Raw genomic sequence first — 17,949 nt, forward strand, 5'->3', positions numbered from 1 at the left:
CCCTCACTATTCTTTAATGATGGTGGTGAGAAGTTTAAACTAAACTCTTGGTCTCATACATAAGCTCAAATGACATATTACGTCTCACTTTTTTCTCTTACACCTCATATCTTGTTTACATCATATGTTTCCAACGCTATACCTTAGGGAAACAAGATCAAACTCCTAACTATCTTGGCCAATTATAAATCATGTCATCTTTATAAATAAATACAAATATAAAGGGCAACACAGAATAAAAAGGAAAACTAAATATGCAACTGGAGAAAAATTAAACATTTCCCAAATAATGGAGAATTAAAAGTTGTCTTCCTATACTTTTTATTAATTAACATATTTTTTTAACAACGTGAAGTAGTAACATTATATATGTTTGACATTTGTGCACAACATACAACAACCTATGCTTTATTAATTCATCAATTAGAATACTACAACTATAATACATATTTGACAAAATGAAAAAAAATGATGATAAAAGAAATTCTTTATAAAAAAAAAAAATTAATCAAAGCAGTAACCCGGTACAACGCTCGGGCCGCACATTAGTTATAATTAAGAAACAGGCTGCCCACTCATATCTTATAAACTTAATCTTTTTTCTTTACATCCAAACAACACCAATGTATTCAAACTTTGCAACTTTGATGGTTTTTGACATGCACGAATTTTGTATAACCCCATACACACTAAGGGCTTGTTCTGATATAATTATTTTTAGTTCAATTCAGGTCAAGTTAGTTTAATTCACCTCTAATATGTTGAGTTCAACTCTAATAAGTTCAGTTTAGTTCAGTTCAGCTCCTAATTTCTTTCTATTATAAAATATTCATTTCAGTTCCGTTCAACTCCTAATTTCCCTCTCTTATAAAATATTTAGTTCAGTTCAGTTCAGTTCAACTGTAATAAGTTTAGTTCACTTCAACTCTAATAAATTCAGTTCAGTTCAGCTCAATTCAGTCAATCAAAACAGACCCTACATCCTTAGTCTTAATTATGTGCCCTATGTGCTTACTCCTCGTCCCATGTTACTCACCATCACCTCAATGTATCCACATGGAAAATACATAATCCACTCACCATGTAAAACTTATCGAATCACAATTACTCATTTTATTTAATTTAATTAGAATGTACCAAAAGCATTATATCAGTCACTCACCTTGTATAACAAATATTTAATAATCGCAATTTTTCCAAAAATATGAGATTTAGACTTGATTCTTTTACAGGACTTCAAAATAAATTGAGACTACCTAAAATATAATACTTTACCTGTTCTTTTTTTACTTGATCTGTTTATTTTATCACACTTAACATTGTAAAGCTTTGACACATCATTTTTCTTCATGAGTAAAAATTATAAAGTTATGCTATACTACCTCCGTTTTTTTATTAGTTGTCACGTTTTGACTTTAGCACTATTCACACATCTCCCTTTGACCATGTTTTGTGATTTATATGTGAAGAAATGTAGTCAAGTGAGATTTTGTTATATTCGTCACAATGTATATTTTCAAAACATCAACTTTTTATAATTTTTGGTTATTGGTAATTAAAGATATCGGCAATTGAATTTATGCATTGGCAAACGTGACTAAAGACACGTGTCAATTAAAAAGAAACGAAGGAAGTATATTAAAATAATACTTAATAAGACAAATTTAAAAAAAATTCCACGTATGTTTTTCCTTTACATATTATTCACAAAAGACGGTAAAAGAAAAGCTGCTGAATAGTGTAAAAGTCAAAGCGAGTCAAGTAATAAAAAATAAAATGGAGTACAAATAATTAAAAGGAAAATCATTAACCCATAATAAAAATAGGAAGTTAGCAACAGTAACTCTTTGAGTTATTACACTTACACCCCCGAATTTAATGGATTTCCGGAATTACCCTTTGTGTCTTAGTTAACAACAGTAGCTCTTTGAGTTATTACATTAACAACCCCGAATTAAATGGATTGCCGGAATTACCCTTTGTGTCTTTGCATTGCATTCTTTTTGCCAGCTATAAAGGAGACTACAGGTGTTAGTGTTTTGGCTGCCAGCTAAGGTATTGATGTCTTGTCTTTTAGTATAGGGGTAGGGGATGTCATCGAGGTTTGCTTTTGGTTTGGTTTGGGTTTTGTGTTTCCGTGGCTGATGAGGCTTGGAAGGGAATTCGGTTTGATTGCTGCTATGGCTGAGATTGCCTGGTATGGTTTCCGCTTTTCTTTGCATTATTTCCTTTGATTTGTTGACTTGGATTGCTTTTTGTTGGATTATGAGATTGTATGCTGGTATTTTTAGCTTGTTTGATTTTGGATTTGTTGGTTTGGGCTGATTTACTGCATTGCATGTTTGGTTTGTTGATTGGTTTTTGATTTGTAGGTTAGGAATATACTTAGGGTTGTTAAGTGGTAGGAAATAGATCCAATTAATTCTTGAGATGTTCTGTAGCATTAGTAATTTGTGCATTTGCCTTCTGAAGAAACTTAAGGCAGAATAATGCCTTGGGGACTACTCAATTGTACTTCTGAGGGGCGGAAAAGGACTTGCATTGGTTAATTTAGGGTTACCCTTGTGGGTATAGTCGGTTAAGCGGCCTATAAATAGAGGTACAGGCTGCTGGGGTTTTTCATGTATTCATTTCTGTATTTCTGGATATGGTGCTTTGAGATTGGTTTGTAAAGGTATTTACTAGGTTGTGGTTATTTGGTTGCAAATGGTATTTTTGAGAAAATGGTATTTTTGAGAAAAATGAAGAATCTCTAACGATTTGAATAGTGCTATGATATTTTTTTGACAAATTGGACCTTCTTGGCAAATCGAATCTTAACATTATAATGTTTATAGTTTTTTGTTGCGGTGTAATGTTTTTTTGGGTTACTACCGTTGATTAAGTTTGTAATCCTTGGATATCATTATTCGAATACTCGCGAAAACACTGAAAATCAACTACTATATCTTCTTTATTAAATCAGATAGATTAGTTTGAGATGATCTTTTAAGGGTGTGGTCCGTGTGAAATGGTTATTAATTAATAGTCTATTTTACATGTTTAAAGTTGTGTCTTTTTTTGGATTACAGGTTTGGTGAATCTATTTTGTGGTTTGGTGCATTTAAGAGTCAGTGTGTTTTATTTAGTGTGCAAGAATTTCTAAGGTAATTCCTTACACTTGTTTTATTATGGGTTATAGATTTATTATAGAGCTATATTTATGAATAGTAGTAGTGATTTCTTATGATGTGCTTAAAAATTCTTTGTTGCTTTTGTTAGATTTTTTTTTTATAGCCTTGTTCTATTTTTTGCTTTATTTTGCCTTGTTATTTACAAGGTTGTTGTTTTGGTTGTGCATGGTCTGTTTACAGAAAAGTCCATAGCCTTTAGAGATATTTTCTTTGTTTATTAGGTTGCCCTTTGATTAGAGTTTTGTACGTAGGTTAGTTAGCTCTGTAGATACGCTATATATGACGGTGTTTTTTTGGAAGAAACACGGTTTCCCTGGTCTGAATTGTGTCCTGGATTTTGCCATTACAGGTTATGGCTAGACGAACGAACAAAGTTTGTGTCCCTTTCCAGCCTCTTTTGGAAAAGATTGTTGCTTGGCTCCAGTTTCCACCTCCATTCTATGGATTTATAGATGTTGCTAAGAACAATGCCTTTGTTCGAGTTGGCCGTCCAAATACACGTGCAAGGTTTCTTTTTTGTGGTGGAGATGCCAGTTCGGCAGAAGAGTCTCGCGAAAGAGCAGCTCACAAGGCTGTGAAGCATTGATTGGTCGGTTTAATGTTCGAGTAGATGACTTTACACATGAACGCCTTAAGATGCATCGTCTGTGTGTGAAGCTATATAAAAATAGTTGCGCTGAATTAGTCCAGGAGAGAGAGGACCTGAACCGCATACGATCAAATTGCATTTCAGGGGAGAATGCAGTATTTCATGATATCCATATTTCAGTTGATTTTGCACAATTTCTGGGTGTCTTGGTGAGGAAAACTGGTGTCACTGCAACTGCCATTGAGACTACTATGGTACAGGGACATGGTTATATTTCATGGCTTATGGTATCCTGTCCTCATAGTAATATTATCATGGAGTGTATTTTTAGTGAGCCTTGTGCTGAAGCAGCTACAGCTGAGCAACGAGTTGCAAAGAAAGCATCCTTTTTCATAGCTTCTCAGTTTCATCTAGAAATTGTTGATGCGAACTATGGTTCTGCGGCAAAGCTAAGTGCTGAATGTTCTTTGATACGGGAAAAGTATCTGATCCTGAAAGGTCATCTTGAATGTTTGGAAAAGAGCTCTGAACAATCTGATCTTGCTAATTGTTCAGGGATTGATTGTTGTGTGACACCGACTGGTGAAGAATCACAGATACCAGTCCTTGCTCTTCCACCGAGTCGTCCGCTTAAATGTAGGGTCGTTGTGGAAGGAAGTTCTAAGAATGCTATGGAAGTAGAGACTTCAGAGCGCCTTGTTACTGGTCTGCTAGATTTAGAATCTGTACTTAAGCGTGCTAGGGTTGATTAGCTATATGTCATAGAGCATGCTTATTTTGGATATTGGATTTAAGGACTTGTACTAAGTTGTTAGGGCTACTATCTGTAATAGTAGTATTAGTATGCTCCTTATGCTTATTAGTAACTATTGTCTTATGACTAGGCTGTAGTTTCTGTTTCTATTGTCTATGTACTTCTTTTGATGTAATGAATCTTATATTTTCAGTCTCTTGAATATGATGCTTTGCTATTTACATAATTCTGTTATATATATGTGTTTCTTGTTGTATTGTTTACTGTGTTTTCATTTTATTTAAGGTTTAAAAATTGAATATTTAATCTTTTACAAACAAACAAGAATAGAAGTGTTTGGTTTATTTTGGAGAAAGTCTTCCCACATAATTCCTATTTTGGGTTGCATTTTCAGTTTCAGCAAAGCTTATTACGCTTCAGACTATTTGTTCCAGTGCAGCTACAACAAGAAATTCAAACTCCGTCGTCTGTAACCATGGGTACTTTAGGAACTGTAGTTGCGTTTACCATATTGTGTTTTACATATTTATCATATGCAGCTTTTGTGTTTGAGAATAAATTGAAGGTGTTGCATGCTAGATTGTCGTTATGGTTTACCAAAGCTATCACGCAAGAGTTGTAAACGCTTAAACCAGGCCGCACAAAGAAAAACTCAATCAGCATTTGCGTGGTAAAAAATGTTTGGCTTCTTATCTGTATTAATTAAATAAATTGCTTCTTTGGAAGTATATAACTGAAAGTGGTTTACATTGTAGCCCGTCTATGTCAGATAATCAGTATCAGGATGCAATTTTGTGTCAGATTCGTACAACATAGAAACGTAAATGTATACAGACACTAGCTAATCCACGTGGAGATAGGTACTGAGTGAAGGACTTGGGGTTTGCTTGTATTCTTGTTTACTGTTTTGTTATATCTTGATATTGGTAGATTATTTACTTGGTTTATGTCACTGTGTTTTTTGTTCTGGATTAGCTTTAGGTGCTTAAAATTAACTTGCAAAACTGGAATATGATCTCTGATATTACTAAACTAGCTTTTTGTGCAGTGTATCGCAAGAAAGCGTGGCTACCTGTTCAACAACTACTTCTACTAATCGACTCAAAGAAAGTAATAAATTTCAGTAATGCTTTACATTTTAGAAGTGGATATTATAAATGGTAATAATTGTGGTTTTTTTGTTGGGTTTTGGCAGATCTTCTTGGCGCTGCTACACATCGAGTGTTGCCGATAGATGCATTGAGACTTTCTGCACCTACTTACTGTCCTGAATGTGGTGCAAAGAAATTTATGTTCGAGTCCCTCCACTTTTGCTGTGGCAATGGAGACATTGAAATAGCAGCAAATGAGTATCCTCCCGAGCTCATCTACTTGTTTACTTCAAAGGATGAAATTGATGTTCATTTTCGGAAGTATGCTAGATTGTATAATAACTTGTTTGCGTACAGTTCTCTTGGTGGCCATTTTGATTCAAAGAGCAAAAAAGGAATTTATGTATTCAAAATGCATGGTCAGATATACCATTTTGTCCCAGATTTATTGCCCGAAAAGAAGCATCCTAAATACCTGCAGCTATACTTTTATGATGGACAACATGAGGTTGAAAATAGGTTGGGTTCTTTTCCAGAAGTAAGAGAAGATGTGATCCGGATTCTAATGCATGTGTCCCAGCAAAATCCATATGCTGTGTTTTTCCGGTCTCTAAGAGAACGAGTTGTTACTGAGGACACAAAAATTATTTTGAATCAGAGTCCTGTACTTGATCAACGTGTCTACAATGCTCCTTCTGTTGATGATGTAGCTGTTATCTGGCCAGAAGATGCTTCATCAAGCCAAAGTTCAAGTCCTCATATTATGGTAACTGGGAAATCCAATCAAACTCATCGAATCTATCATAACTATGGCTGCTATGATCCGCTTCAATATCCATTATTGTTTCCTCAAGGAGAATGTGGCTGGACTCAGGGTCTTAAAAAAAAATCTCATCCAAGTAGACGAGGAGTGGATTTACTTCCAGATCCTGTTATGTCTTGTGTTGTTCATGATGCTGAAGATTTGCTGAATCAAGAAGAAAGACGTATACAATTTAGACTCTAAGTGTTTTACATTCTATGCTAGACATACACTGTGATTTTTCCTTTTTCAGTGATATAGTTTATGGATTCTTTCTATGCAGGTGCAAAGAGAAAGAATACTAGAGCAGATAAGTTTATTTCTCCTAGGGAATATTATTCCTACAAGCTGCAAATTCGACCTAAGAACATGCTATTGCGAGCAGGGAGATGTTTCCAACAGTATATAGTAGAAATGTATGTGAAGATTGAGAATACGAGACTAGACTATTTTCGAAACAATCAGGAAACAATTAGAGCTGACCTATATAAAGGTATTTTGGATTCATTGGATAACGGAGAAACTATTGCTTCTAATGTTGGTCGAAGGGTGATATTACCGCCGACTTATATTGGGGGTCCTCGGGATATGAAGAAGAGGTATTTAAATGTCATGGCATTAGTGCAGAGATTTGGCAAGCCAGATTTGTTTGTTACGGTTACATGTAATGCTAACTGGCCTGAAATAAAGGATGAGCTAGCTGCTGGTGAAAAGGCACAGAACAGACCTGATTTGGTTTCTAGAATTTTTAGAGCAAAATTGATTGCACTAAAAAAAGAGATCATGGAAAGGAAGGTGTTTGGTGAGGTTGTTGCAATGGTGTATGTGGTTGAATTTCAGAAAAGAGGTTTGCCACATGCTCATTTTTTAATTATTCTAAAACCTGAATATAAGATGAAATGTCCTGCAGATTATGATAGGTTTGTTTGTGCTGAAATACCTTCTGAGACTAATGCCGATCTTAGGCGAGTTGTCTTGGCACATATGATGCATGGCCCTTGTGGCGAACTGAACCCAGAATGTCCATGTATGCGGACACGTGGTCTTAAATTAAGTTGCAAGAATAGGTATCCAAAACAGTTTTGTAATGAAATTACTAATAGTAAAGATGGCTATCCAATTTATCGTAGGAGAGAAACTGGAGAAAAAGTAGTTATAAGAAATGCAGAGCTTGATAATCAGTGGGTCATTCCATATAACCCTTATCTTTCTTTACTATTTGATTGTCATATAAATGTTGAGGTGTGTTCTACAATTAAAGCAGTAAAGTACCTATATAAGTATGTATATAAGGGTCATGATAGAATTTCTTATAATGTAGTGTCGTGCAATAATGAAGTTGTGGATGAGATTAAGTAGTATCAATCAGGCCGATGGGTATCTCCTTGTGAAGCTGCATGGAGAATCTTCGGTTTTGATTTGTTCGAGATGCACCCTCCGGTTTTACCTTTGCAGGTTCATTTACCAAATATGCAGACCGTTTGTGTTCATCCTCATGAAAGGTTACAAGCTGTTGTTTCAAATTCTAAACGCTCTAGAACTCAGTTGACTGAATTTTTTGCTATGAATTCTGCTTCTGAAGATGGGTTGGGATACTTATATGGTGAATTTTGTGAGCACTACACATGGGAGCAAAGTACTAAGACATGGAAACAAAGGGTCCAAAATAAGCTATCAATTGGGAGATTATCATTTGTATATCCTGCAGAGGGTGAACGGTTTTTCCTAAGACTTTTATTGCTGCATGTAAGAAGTCCTAAGTCATTTGAGGATTTAAGAACTGTCAATGGCCATCTTTATCCAACTTTCCAAGAAGCTGCTGTAAAACTTGGAATTATAGAAGATGATGATGCAGCTGAACTAACTCTGTTTGAAGCTTGTGAGACTCATATGCCTGCTGCCTTGCGACGCTTATTTGCAACAGTCCTTATATTTTGTCAGCCGAGTAATACTGCTGCTTTATGGGAAAAGTATTATCCTTTTCTTGGTGAAGACTTCTCTCACAAATTTCCACAGCAACTTCAAAAAGTGCAGCAGCTCACTGTAAGAGCTATTGAACAGAACCTTGAAGCCATGGGAAAATCACTTGCTTTTTTTGGTCTAGATTATTTAAATTCCCTGGTTAATGATGAGTTCAGACGGACAAAGGACATTCTAGATGCCCTTGATGCTCCTATCCCAGAAGAATGCTTAGGTTGTCGCTCTAAGTTGAACTGCGCACAGAATGCTGCTTTTGTGTGTATTATGGATCATGTTCTACATCAAAAGGGTGGTGCTTTTTTTATTGATGGTCCTGGGGGCACGGGAAAAACTTTTTTGTACAATGCTTTATATGCAGAAGTGCGGCTCATGAACAAGATTGTTTTACCTACAGCTACTTCCGGAATTGCTGCAGCAAACATTCCCTCAGGTAGAACTGCTCATTCAAGGTTCAAAATACCAATTGATAGTGAATCTTCTTTGGCGTGTGATGTTCCTAAGCAAGGTAGTTTAGCAGCACTGTTAAAGGAAACATCCCTTATAATATGGGACGAGGCTTCAATGGCTAAGAAACAAAACATTGAGTCTTTGGATCTCTTGCTCCAAGATATATGTGATAATAAGTTTACATTTGGAGGCAAGGTAGTTGTTTTCGGGGGTGATTTTAGGCAAGTGTTACCAGTGGTCCCTCAGAAAACTATGAAGGAAGTTGTTCAAGAAAGTATTGTTACTTCTTATTTGTGGCCTAAGTTTATCAAGTTCCGGCTGACAGAAAATATTAGAGCAAGAGATGATCCTACTTACTCTGCTTTTTTGCTTGATTTGGGAGATGGGAAATTACAGCAGACAGAAATTGCATCCATCGAGTTGCCACAAGATATTGTCCATTCTACTAACCTAACAGACTTAGTCTCAACTGTTACAGTCCAAACATTTCCAGAAGTTGCTCAGGGACAGGTTGATAGTCAAGTTTTCACTAAGAAAGCAATTCTAACGCCTATGAATGATGATGTTGATTCAATTAATGCATCCATGATTGAGCAATTCCCTGGTCAGACTGTAAGATACAGGAGCTTTGATGCCATTTTGAATGATACATGTAATATCTATCCAACAGAATTCATCAACAAGCTATGCCCTGGTGGTATGAGTCCTCATGAGTTGATATTAAGGAAAATTGCCCTGTTATACTGTTGAGAAATTTACTCCCTTCTTCGGGCTTATGCAATGGCACAAGACTTATTTGCAAGAGATTTTTTCCAAATGTAATCCAATGTACTATAGCTGTTGGCCACTACAAAGGAGAAACAGTTTTCATACACAAAGTCAATTTAAGACCTCCTACTGGTGCTAACTATCCATTTCAGTTTGAAAGAAAACAATTTCCTATCAAGCTAAGCTTCGCAATGACAATTAATAAATCCCAAGGACAAACTCTAAATCAAGTATCGATTTATCTTCCGCGTCCATGCTTTTCACATGGATAGCTTTATGTCGCATTATCTCGATCTAAGAAAGCACAGGATGTCTGTGTCTTTACCAAAAAACTTACAGAGAAGGGTTCTACAGTTGCTGTTACTAATGTAGTGTCTTTTGAACTTTTACGTTTATCCGGTATTCTAGAAAATGATGCATAGTAGTTTTCAGTATGTGTGTATGCTGAAGGGTGAAACAAATGTATAGCAACTGTTGTTATTCCATCTGCACAGGTAGCTTAAGCTTTTGTTCCATTCATTCTTTTTGCAATGGTGCTATTTTGCTGATATTGTTTCCTTTCCCTCTTGAAAAACAATTTTCAGTTCCCTAACTCTTGTTGCTTAATTTATAGGAACTAATTTACAGCTTGAACAATTCATACATTGTTAAATATGAAGACCCTTTAGTGCACCAGGTAAACATAAACATCACATGGCAAGCATTTTAAACTGTCATTGCTGCACTATTGTAAACTATCAGTCATTACTTACTTGATTAAGTACAATAAGGTCTATAAATAATAAGAGTGCCTTGGCTCTCAAAGATAGTTTTCTCAGTTAATTTACAATTCAAATGAGCATTATTTTTTCCCTTTACAGTTCATTTATTCTACTTTCCTGGCACGCAAATTCATGCAACAATATACCTGAATATGAGCTATTTTCTTGTTCAAAAATTTATGCTTCAAATTGTATGATTGACATAAGAAATGTAGTTGGAAGTCATAGTTTTTCTAGGTACTTGCACATTGCCTTCAACGAAATTTTCAAATTGTGGTCACAAGAAGTCATGCATACTCATTAAGGCTGATGTATTTTTGAAAAGGTCATAATTGATGATCATTTGCCAATCATTCTAATTGCTGTAATCTATAGAGAATCTTGTAATGAATGGCTAAATTGGTTATAGCTCAAGATTTCTGGGGTTTTTTTCCTATACTTGAAACTATTTGCAGGAATATGCATGAGCTTATAAAGGAGGTATTGTTTCCTTCTTCTAGGATTGAAATCGTCTTAGAATACACTCATGCCATTTACAGTATCATTACACATGTTTCAGCATTCAGGCATCGTCTATGCAAAGGAAAATCACATCCAGCTTGGTAAGAGCTTTTTTCCAAGTTCTTAATGTTCCTTACATAATTTATCCTGTAATATATACAGATTATGCTTGTGTTGTGCTGGATTAGTGTTTTCCGGTGTTTATGTTCTAAGCAAAAGCTAAGGTTAACTGACCAGAGTATTTGCATTATGCTTTACTGTTCTTAGGTTGTTGTTTCATTGAATTATATGTGCTCTGAAATTCTTCTACACACATTCTTATAATTTACAATAAATGTGACAAAATCTATGCTGTATTTCCTTGTTGTTAAGCTGTTTAGAAAAAATGTATAGCACCTTATTAGTAATTATATGAATAGCAATATATATAATAAATGTGTATACAAATTTAGATAACGCTTCGGATTTAGAGTGTGAATATTCTTCAAACGAATATTTTTCTAGATTAGTTATCCACAACGAAATGCATGCTATTTTTGTAAATAGAAAGACTGATTTTAAATAGAGGTTATTGTCAATTTTTTGTCTAAATATAGATTTGGGCTGTGTGTTTTTTTTGGATATATAAATATATAATGGGCTTTGTAAAATGTGGCCCACATTTAAAATGGCATCATTCAAATTTGAAAAGCTAATCACATATGTTAAGTTAGTATATTTTGCTTTATGGGTAAGAGATGCAAGTACAAGTCAACTTTACTATTCAACTTTTAGCTTTTTCAAATCCAATGAGACAGCTAAGCTGCTGTACTTTACTACAACTTCAGCCACAAAAAAAAAAATATGACTTCCTTATTATATAAGTAAAAAGTAATCACTATCCTTTTAAGATTAGTGCATAAAATAATAGTATTTTCCCACTATCTTAGTCCATACTACTTTCTAGATGTACGAATAGTAGAGTAAACAATTGTAGCTTTACTGCCTTCAACAGTACTCAGGTGAAAAAAATTAGGTTAACTTTAGTACCTAGGATCGGCTATAAATACCCTCCTCCTCCCTCTTTATTCTTCATTACTTATTCTCTGCTATTCCATTTTGTTTTGAGGTATATTCTTCTTCTTTTCAGCTCATTTATTCTATTTTCCTGGCACACAAATTCATGGCTTGTGTTCATGCATTATGAGCTAACCATCACAAGAGTAAGCTATTAGCTTACTAAACAGATTACAATTTGAAAGAATTAAATCCTATAAATACATTATTCAACCTCCTTTAAATATTATCTACTTGTGGTGCAATTAAAATTAATAGTTTTATTAGAAATTTATTATATTTGATTGTACATTTCATAAAAACAAAACAAAAAACGAGATCAAATATATCGAGTGCAATTTATACAAGTAGCTCTATTTTTCTTGACATTGCTAGATATTTAGTATATTATTTTATTATAGTTGTTGTAGGTATTTTTGAAACCCTTTTTTTTTGGGGGGGGGGGGGTTTAAAATTTTTGTATATATGTTTTGCACAATGTATCTTTCATATTGTGTTTGCTATTTGTAGGGAAAAAACCTTAGCAGAAAATCAGTTTCGTATACCTTTATAATGAAAATGAATGTTTATATGTTTGCTTAACTATATCTACTTATTTTCCTTGCACTTGTAGCTGCGATTGCATTTAAATTCTTGGGTTGAAATTTTTTTATAAATGTCGCACAATAAATTTATTCTTATATAAATTCATTTGTAGATGCTATAATTTAAATTCCTTACAATAGTTTATCTTTCATTATAGTATACCTGACATGGCTGCAAGTGCTTATTACTTTACATCAATTATCTTCTGTCTAGATTAACTACCTAAATTAATATTGCTTATTTTTACTTTGTTTCAATAATTCTTAACAGAAAATGAATACACCTTCAAAGATGAAGCTTGAACCTGTGTACTTAGATGAACTTAACACTTAGAGCAAAGACTACAAGGTTAAATAGACTGTAGCTGAAAAAGGAAGGGCTCAACCATCACCAAAAAAAACCAGGTGTCATATTCCAGACAATTATCTTAGAAGATGAGAAGGTAATTATGTTTCATTTTTTATTTTTTGCAAAAACCCATGTCTTTTTTTCATCAATACTGTGATTAGCAATTGTTTTGAACTGAAAGCTTATCTTATTACTGCTACTTTTATAATTATCAACATGTACCTTTACTTACCAAGGAACTTTGTGTGATGTAAAAGTAATAGGATTTCTTTATTTTGTTTGCCTATGTAGATTTATGCATGTACTTTTGCTTATGTTCAGCTAACATATTCATTAAAGTGTGGTGTCTTTTTTATAAAGACATAATCTTAGTATTTCTAGATAAGCATGTTGTTGACCTGTATATTACGTGTCTTAACAGAAAAACAGAATGAGATGTGCTCTTTTTGGAGATCAAATCCATGCATATGAAGATGTCTTAAAACCAACTGGCCAATATGAAATATCAAAAGCTCCTATAACATATATGGATGAGCAGTACAAGATTAACCTTGAAGAGCTTCCATATCAGATGACTATTGGCCACCAGACAATCGTTCAGCGTTTAAATCCAGAAGCTGGTCCAATTGAGCCTAAATATCAGCCACTGTCAACTCTCCCACGATCGCCTGATCCTAATGGCAGATTTGGTATACTTATGCTATATTTTAATTTTATTTACAGATAAATTCCTCTCTATGATTAGTGTATATTACTATTAATATCATCTGAAGCTACATTTCTTTTTTTTCTTGCCTAAATAGATATTGTTGGTGTGGTTCTGTTTGTTGAGGATGCACCTCGAATTATATCTAATATACGTGGGCGCGACAGTCCAGTTCGTGAAATATCTGTAACTGACACAAGGTAATCAATACTATATACCTTATAGCTTTTTAGGGCATATTTAACCTTTAATGCGCTACTTGATTGAAATACCTAACAACCTATTAAAAATATTGAATCAGCCAAGACCATGCTATGACAATTTCAGCATGGAATGATCTCACTGGTAAGCCCTGTGATGCAATAAGTAATTGGGCTGAAAGATTCAATGTTGTCGGCTTTACTGCACTTAAGACTCGCCATACAAGAGGTAAAAGCAGCTCCTGTACTTGAATGCCTGTACTGTACATATATAATCTAATCTGAAGCATTCTTGAACTACATTGCAGGATTCACTTTGAACACTACTATGTCTACTAGGATCATTATGAACCCTAAAGGAGAAAGAGCAGATATGCTACGAGAATGGTAATTAGTACATGCATCATATATAGAAGAAACATAATGTACTTACCTTATTCTGTTGTGCATTGCAGGGTCAAATTATATCAGCATGTTTTTCTTGATAGACAAGAAAAAATCCTGAATGTTAGATACCCAAGTGCTGAGAAAAAAGTAGTGACCATAGCAGAACTTCGCAGCAAAAAGGTTTAAAATTCATGTTATTGCTTCAATTTAAACACAATTAGCTGCTTACAATTTACTTACTTTTGCATATGCTGTCATATACATGTTTTACATACATGTTTGGCTAAACGAATGCAGGCATCGAATGCTATTCCGGATGAAGTAGCATGGATTAGAGTCACTATACCAGACCCTGACCTACAAAGAGTTAATGCTTACATTGGCTGTCTAGGGTGTGGAAAGCGAACACATCTCCCTATTGGAACCCGCTTCCCTTGCATTTCTTGCAAAAAAGCAGAAACAACAGCTGCTTACAGGTACTTTAAATGACCTTATTTATATGTTACTTTGCCATAATAAGCTTATCTACTAATTCTAACTCCTTTACCATATATTTGTAAAGAGTGACTTTCAAGTTTGATGCTGCTGATGAAAGTGGAACAATGTCATTTACGACATTTAATGATGACACGGAAAAGCTTTTCCGAAAACCAGCAAGTGAAATTTGGAATATCAAAAGCACTGTAAGAATAATCCCTAATATTTTAATCTGTTGTTATTCATAACTCTGCTCAAATCAAATGTATTCTATTTTTATAAACCACAGTAGTAAGATATACTATGCACACTGCCCATACAAGTACACAAGTATGCTTATGCTGTAACAAGCACTTATTATGTATTTTATTCTCTGCTGCTTCAGCTTTTACTCCTTTGTTATTCTTCTATAAGTGTTGCTCAACTATTTCAGCTTTGTTGTTGTTTCCTAGATTTATTTTGAATATCGTTCATATTATCTTTCCTTAAATATTTGAATATTGCAGGGGAATTTGGAAGCCATGAACAGCGTGCTGCTGTGAACTCTCAAAGGCATTGATGTAGGGGATAATGAACTAGAGGCTCAGGATCTAGCATGAGACCTGCACTGTGAATAGAGAACAATTCCATACTTCACCTTTAATGTCAACAGCTAAAGCTCGTGGGAAAGCACCTGTTATTGCTGACCCTGATAACGATGCTCCTTTCAACACAGACAGTGCAGCAGCATTTTATGAAGCTTTTGCTGAAGCAATGCAATTTCAAGAGATCAAATTAGCTTCACAGACATTCGACACAGATTGTTTTGATATTGCAAATCAACCAACAAACAAGGGTATTGTCATTTCAGAAGCGCCAACACCAGCTGCTGAACTACCTACTTGGGCCAAACTTTCTTGGCCACGAAGCAATGTGAAGAGTAAGGAAGCGATAATTACAGATGTAGACATAGACACACTCTCCTCAGACTGATCTTCATCCTGAATTTCACCTTTCTCCTGTTTACTATTAGATTCAACATAAATGATTTTTTTGCTTATGTGCATCACTTTCAAACTCTGACTTTCTTTTCTTAATATGTTCTCCTTTTTCTGATTTTTGCTCCGTTTTCGCAGTCTCCTGTCGCAATATCTCCAGATGACTATTCATCTTCTTTGTAACATCGGCAAAATACAACAGGAAACTCGAAATATTCTCCTCCTGCGATTTGTTACCCTTAGGCATCCACACAGGTGGCGAGAAAACTTTCCCAGAGGTAGCTGTACTATCAGTGCTCGCCATTGCTATCACACTATTTCTTCCCCTTTTTAAAATGTTTATTTAAACTTTTTTTAAAAAAACAAAACAGAGAAACAAGAGCATAGCAGAGCAATAGGCAACCAAAACAAGGAAAATAGTAAAAAAACACCTAAAATTCCCACACCCGATTTGACTAATCAAACCATTTATCATCATTATAACGTACATTTCCAATAAAGTACAACTTCACAAATACATCACCTGAAAAGTCTGAAAATAGGAAGTCTCTCTTTGCTAACTGATATCATAATTTTACTAACCGTTACAATATGTAAATTAAATTACTGTAAATAAAATTAGTACACAAACCGAATTCTTTCTCATGGTCTAAGTTATTAATCAAGTCAAATATTATTGTTGAACAGCCAAAAAAATTAGTGCGTTTTTCATGGTCTAAGTAATTAACTAAGTCAAATATTATTGTGAAACTTGTAATTGTAATTAAGTGTATGTTTGACTTAAGTGTAGAATTAGTAATTGTAGGTGAATTATTGCCTATAAATTAGTGTTTGGAATGAGATCTTTTCATTGTATCAGTTAGTTTCATACATATGGCAAATATAGATAGTAATGTTAGGAAAAAACGTGGTCGAAAGCCTTTGATTGAAGGCTGTTCAACAATGATGATCGAAGCAAATTCTTGGGCAAATACTATTTCAACAAAATTGGGAAGGCGTAATTTTCAATTTGTATTCTCTGAATCGTATCATTCACAGGGAATCATAGTAAGTGTATTCATATTGATTTATTTAGATGAAGAATATCTTTATTTGTCTATTATATTTTTTGGGCTTATTTTAATATTGTTCTTGATCTCTTGTTTTTTTATATAGAAAGTCCCGGTAGATTTTGCCCGAAAGCATTTTCAAAACCTTACAGAAACGACTAAGGTTCTTTTGCGTCTTTATGATACAAATTTTGAGGCTGAGCTGAAGGTTCAGACTATTGAAAATAAAATTGTGAAGTGTTTTATCAAGAAAGGTGTTGATAAATTGATTGATTATTATGAAGTGCAAATTAATGAAGGCGCTGTGCTGAAGCTTAGGAAGGGGAAGGTTAATATATTTGATGTTTATCTGCAACTTAATAATGAATCTTGATTTAGTTATTTAAAATCATTAATAAATAAATTTTTTTGAGTTGATCTAATTCTGTGAGTTACTTTTAAAGTTGTATAGGTGATTAAATAAATTTGAGATATGGGGAATATTGATAATTTCTTCTATCATGTATGCTGACTTAATAAAATTATATGATTTAGTATAAAGTTTCCAAAAAAATGGAAATAGATTACAAATCTGTTCAAGATACTATTCAAATCAAACTCTAACTCTAAATCTAATCTGTAGTGATGATGCTATCTGTAAAAGCATACCTTACTTTATTTGCATTGTCTTAAATATAATATGAAAGATCAAAATCAAAAGGATTAAACCTAATATGTCGGTTAATGAGTAGAAATCCGCTCTTTTAGCTTTTTGTTTGTAACTCTAGAAACAACTGAATAAGCTCAAGCAAAAATGCATTTATAGTCAATTGTATATACAACGTGCTATTTTTACAACGCAAATAAATCACATATAAAATTACTTCTAATAAAAAGTTTGTAAAATATATTCAATAATAGTCTCCACTATTTTATTACAAAACCGTAACATAATAACGAATACTACATGGACCATACAGATTCGCATAAATTACTTATCGAACCGTCGGGGAGGGCACGCGCGTAGCGCGTGCTCCAACGACTAGTTTGAAATTAAAAATCCAACCTTTGCACTTTTTTCTTTACTATGGCAGCTAACGTGCGCGTTGCGCGCGGGATGATAAGCCCTTTCGGCTTAATTTTTCTTGGCTTGTGTTTGCACTTTATATGGCTAAAGGATGGTAAGACCAGATTTATCTATGTATTGTTTAGGTTTAATTTTTCTTGGCTTGTGTTTGCATTTCACATGAAAAGGACAAGATATTTGACTCAGAAATACCAAATACTATAGTAGTGAGGAAGAGAAAGCATCCAAACGA

At 34.2% G+C, this 17,949-nt stretch overlaps 5 protein-coding genes across 7 annotated transcripts; all 5 read left to right on the forward strand.

Annotated features, from left to right (window-relative positions):
• Positions 1–1,766: 1,766 nt before the first annotated feature.
• Positions 1,767–4,742, forward strand: LOC110719583. 3 transcript variants are annotated; one of them, XM_021898549.1, is made up of 3 exons: positions 1,768–2,197; positions 3,072–3,146; positions 3,523–4,742. In XM_021898549.1, the coding sequence occupies exon 3, from the start codon at positions 3,810–3,812 to the stop codon at positions 4,512–4,514; it is 705 nt and encodes a 234-aa protein (XP_021754241.1). In that variant the 5' UTR covers positions 1,768–2,197; positions 3,072–3,146; positions 3,523–3,809; the 3' UTR covers positions 4,515–4,742. The 3 variants fall into 3 exon arrangements, with proteins under 3 accessions (XP_021754256.1, XP_021754241.1, XP_021754247.1); XM_021898555.1 differs by lacking the exon at positions 1,768–2,197 and adding an exon at positions 2,204–2,599; XM_021898564.1 differs by lacking the exon at positions 3,072–3,146 and having other exon boundaries at positions 1,767–2,197.
• A 249-nt stretch (positions 4,743–4,991) lies between these two features.
• Positions 4,992–7,768, forward strand: LOC110733168. Its single transcript, XM_021913207.1, has 4 exons — positions 4,992–5,107; positions 5,565–5,626; positions 5,712–6,593; positions 6,693–7,768. The coding sequence occupies exons 1-4, from the start codon at positions 4,992–4,994 to the stop codon at positions 7,766–7,768; spliced, it is 2,136 nt and encodes a 711-aa protein (XP_021768899.1).
• A 69-nt stretch (positions 7,769–7,837) lies between these two features.
• Positions 7,838–9,586, forward strand: LOC110733236. Its single transcript, XM_021913272.1, has one exon. The coding sequence runs from the start codon at positions 7,838–7,840 to the stop codon at positions 9,584–9,586; it is 1,749 nt and encodes a 582-aa protein (XP_021768964.1).
• A 3,162-nt stretch (positions 9,587–12,748) lies between these two features.
• Positions 12,749–14,637, forward strand: LOC110733320. The gene is made up of 7 exons (XM_021913381.1): positions 12,749–12,949; positions 13,277–13,544; positions 13,659–13,761; positions 13,863–13,990; positions 14,070–14,148; positions 14,217–14,328; positions 14,446–14,637. The coding sequence occupies exons 2-7, from the start codon at positions 13,286–13,288 to the stop codon at positions 14,635–14,637; spliced, it is 873 nt and encodes a 290-aa protein (XP_021769073.1). The 5' UTR covers positions 12,749–12,949; positions 13,277–13,285.
• Positions 14,638–16,358: 1,721 nt separating this feature from the next.
• On the forward strand, positions 16,359–17,123 carry LOC110693546. The gene is made up of 2 exons (XM_021870701.1): positions 16,359–16,649; positions 16,758–17,123. Exons 1-2 carry the CDS (start codon positions 16,476–16,478, stop codon positions 17,022–17,024), a joined length of 441 nt encoding a protein of 146 aa, XP_021726393.1. The 5' UTR covers positions 16,359–16,475; the 3' UTR covers positions 17,025–17,123.
• The last annotated feature ends 826 nt before the right edge of the window (positions 17,124–17,949 follow it).

The sequence above is a fragment of the Chenopodium quinoa genome, unplaced genomic scaffold, assembly GCF_001683475.1.
Source record: "Chenopodium quinoa cultivar QQ74 unplaced genomic scaffold, ASM168347v1, whole genome shotgun sequence".
Classification (NCBI taxonomy): domain Eukaryota; kingdom Viridiplantae; phylum Streptophyta; class Magnoliopsida; order Caryophyllales; family Amaranthaceae; genus Chenopodium; species Chenopodium quinoa.

Bases quoted from the DNA above. Each gene is read 5' to 3' on its own strand.
- LOC110719583 (XM_021898564.1), top strand. From the start codon at position 3,810: ATGCATCGTCTGTGTGTGAAGCTATATAAAAATAGTTGCGCTGAATTA.
- LOC110733168 (XM_021913207.1), top strand. From the start codon at position 4,992: ATGGGTACTTTAGGAACTGTAGTTGCGTTTACCATATTGTGTTTTACA. The intron at 5,627-5,711 runs GTAATAAATTTC...GGGTTTTGGCAG, and splicing joins TACTAATCGACTCAAAGAAA to ATCTTCTTGGCGCTGCTACA. The intron at 6,594-6,692 runs GTATACAATTTA...CTTTCTATGCAG, and splicing joins GCTGAATCAAGAAGAAAGAC to GTGCAAAGAGAAAGAATACT.
- LOC110733236 (XM_021913272.1), top strand. From the start codon at position 7,838: ATGCACCCTCCGGTTTTACCTTTGCAGGTTCATTTACCAAATATGCAG.
- LOC110733320 (XM_021913381.1), top strand. From the start codon at position 13,286: ATGAGATGTGCTCTTTTTGGAGATCAAATCCATGCATATGAAGATGTC. The intron at 13,991-14,069 runs GTAAAAGCAGCT...ACTACATTGCAG, and splicing joins TAAGACTCGCCATACAAGAG to GATTCACTTTGAACACTACT. The intron at 14,149-14,216 runs GTAATTAGTACA...TGTGCATTGCAG, and splicing joins GCAGATATGCTACGAGAATG to GGTCAAATTATATCAGCATG.
- LOC110693546 (XM_021870701.1), top strand. From the start codon at position 16,476: ATGGCAAATATAGATAGTAATGTTAGGAAAAAACGTGGTCGAAAGCCT. The intron at 16,650-16,757 runs GTAAGTGTATTC...TTTTTTATATAG, and splicing joins ATCATTCACAGGGAATCATA to AAAGTCCCGGTAGATTTTGC.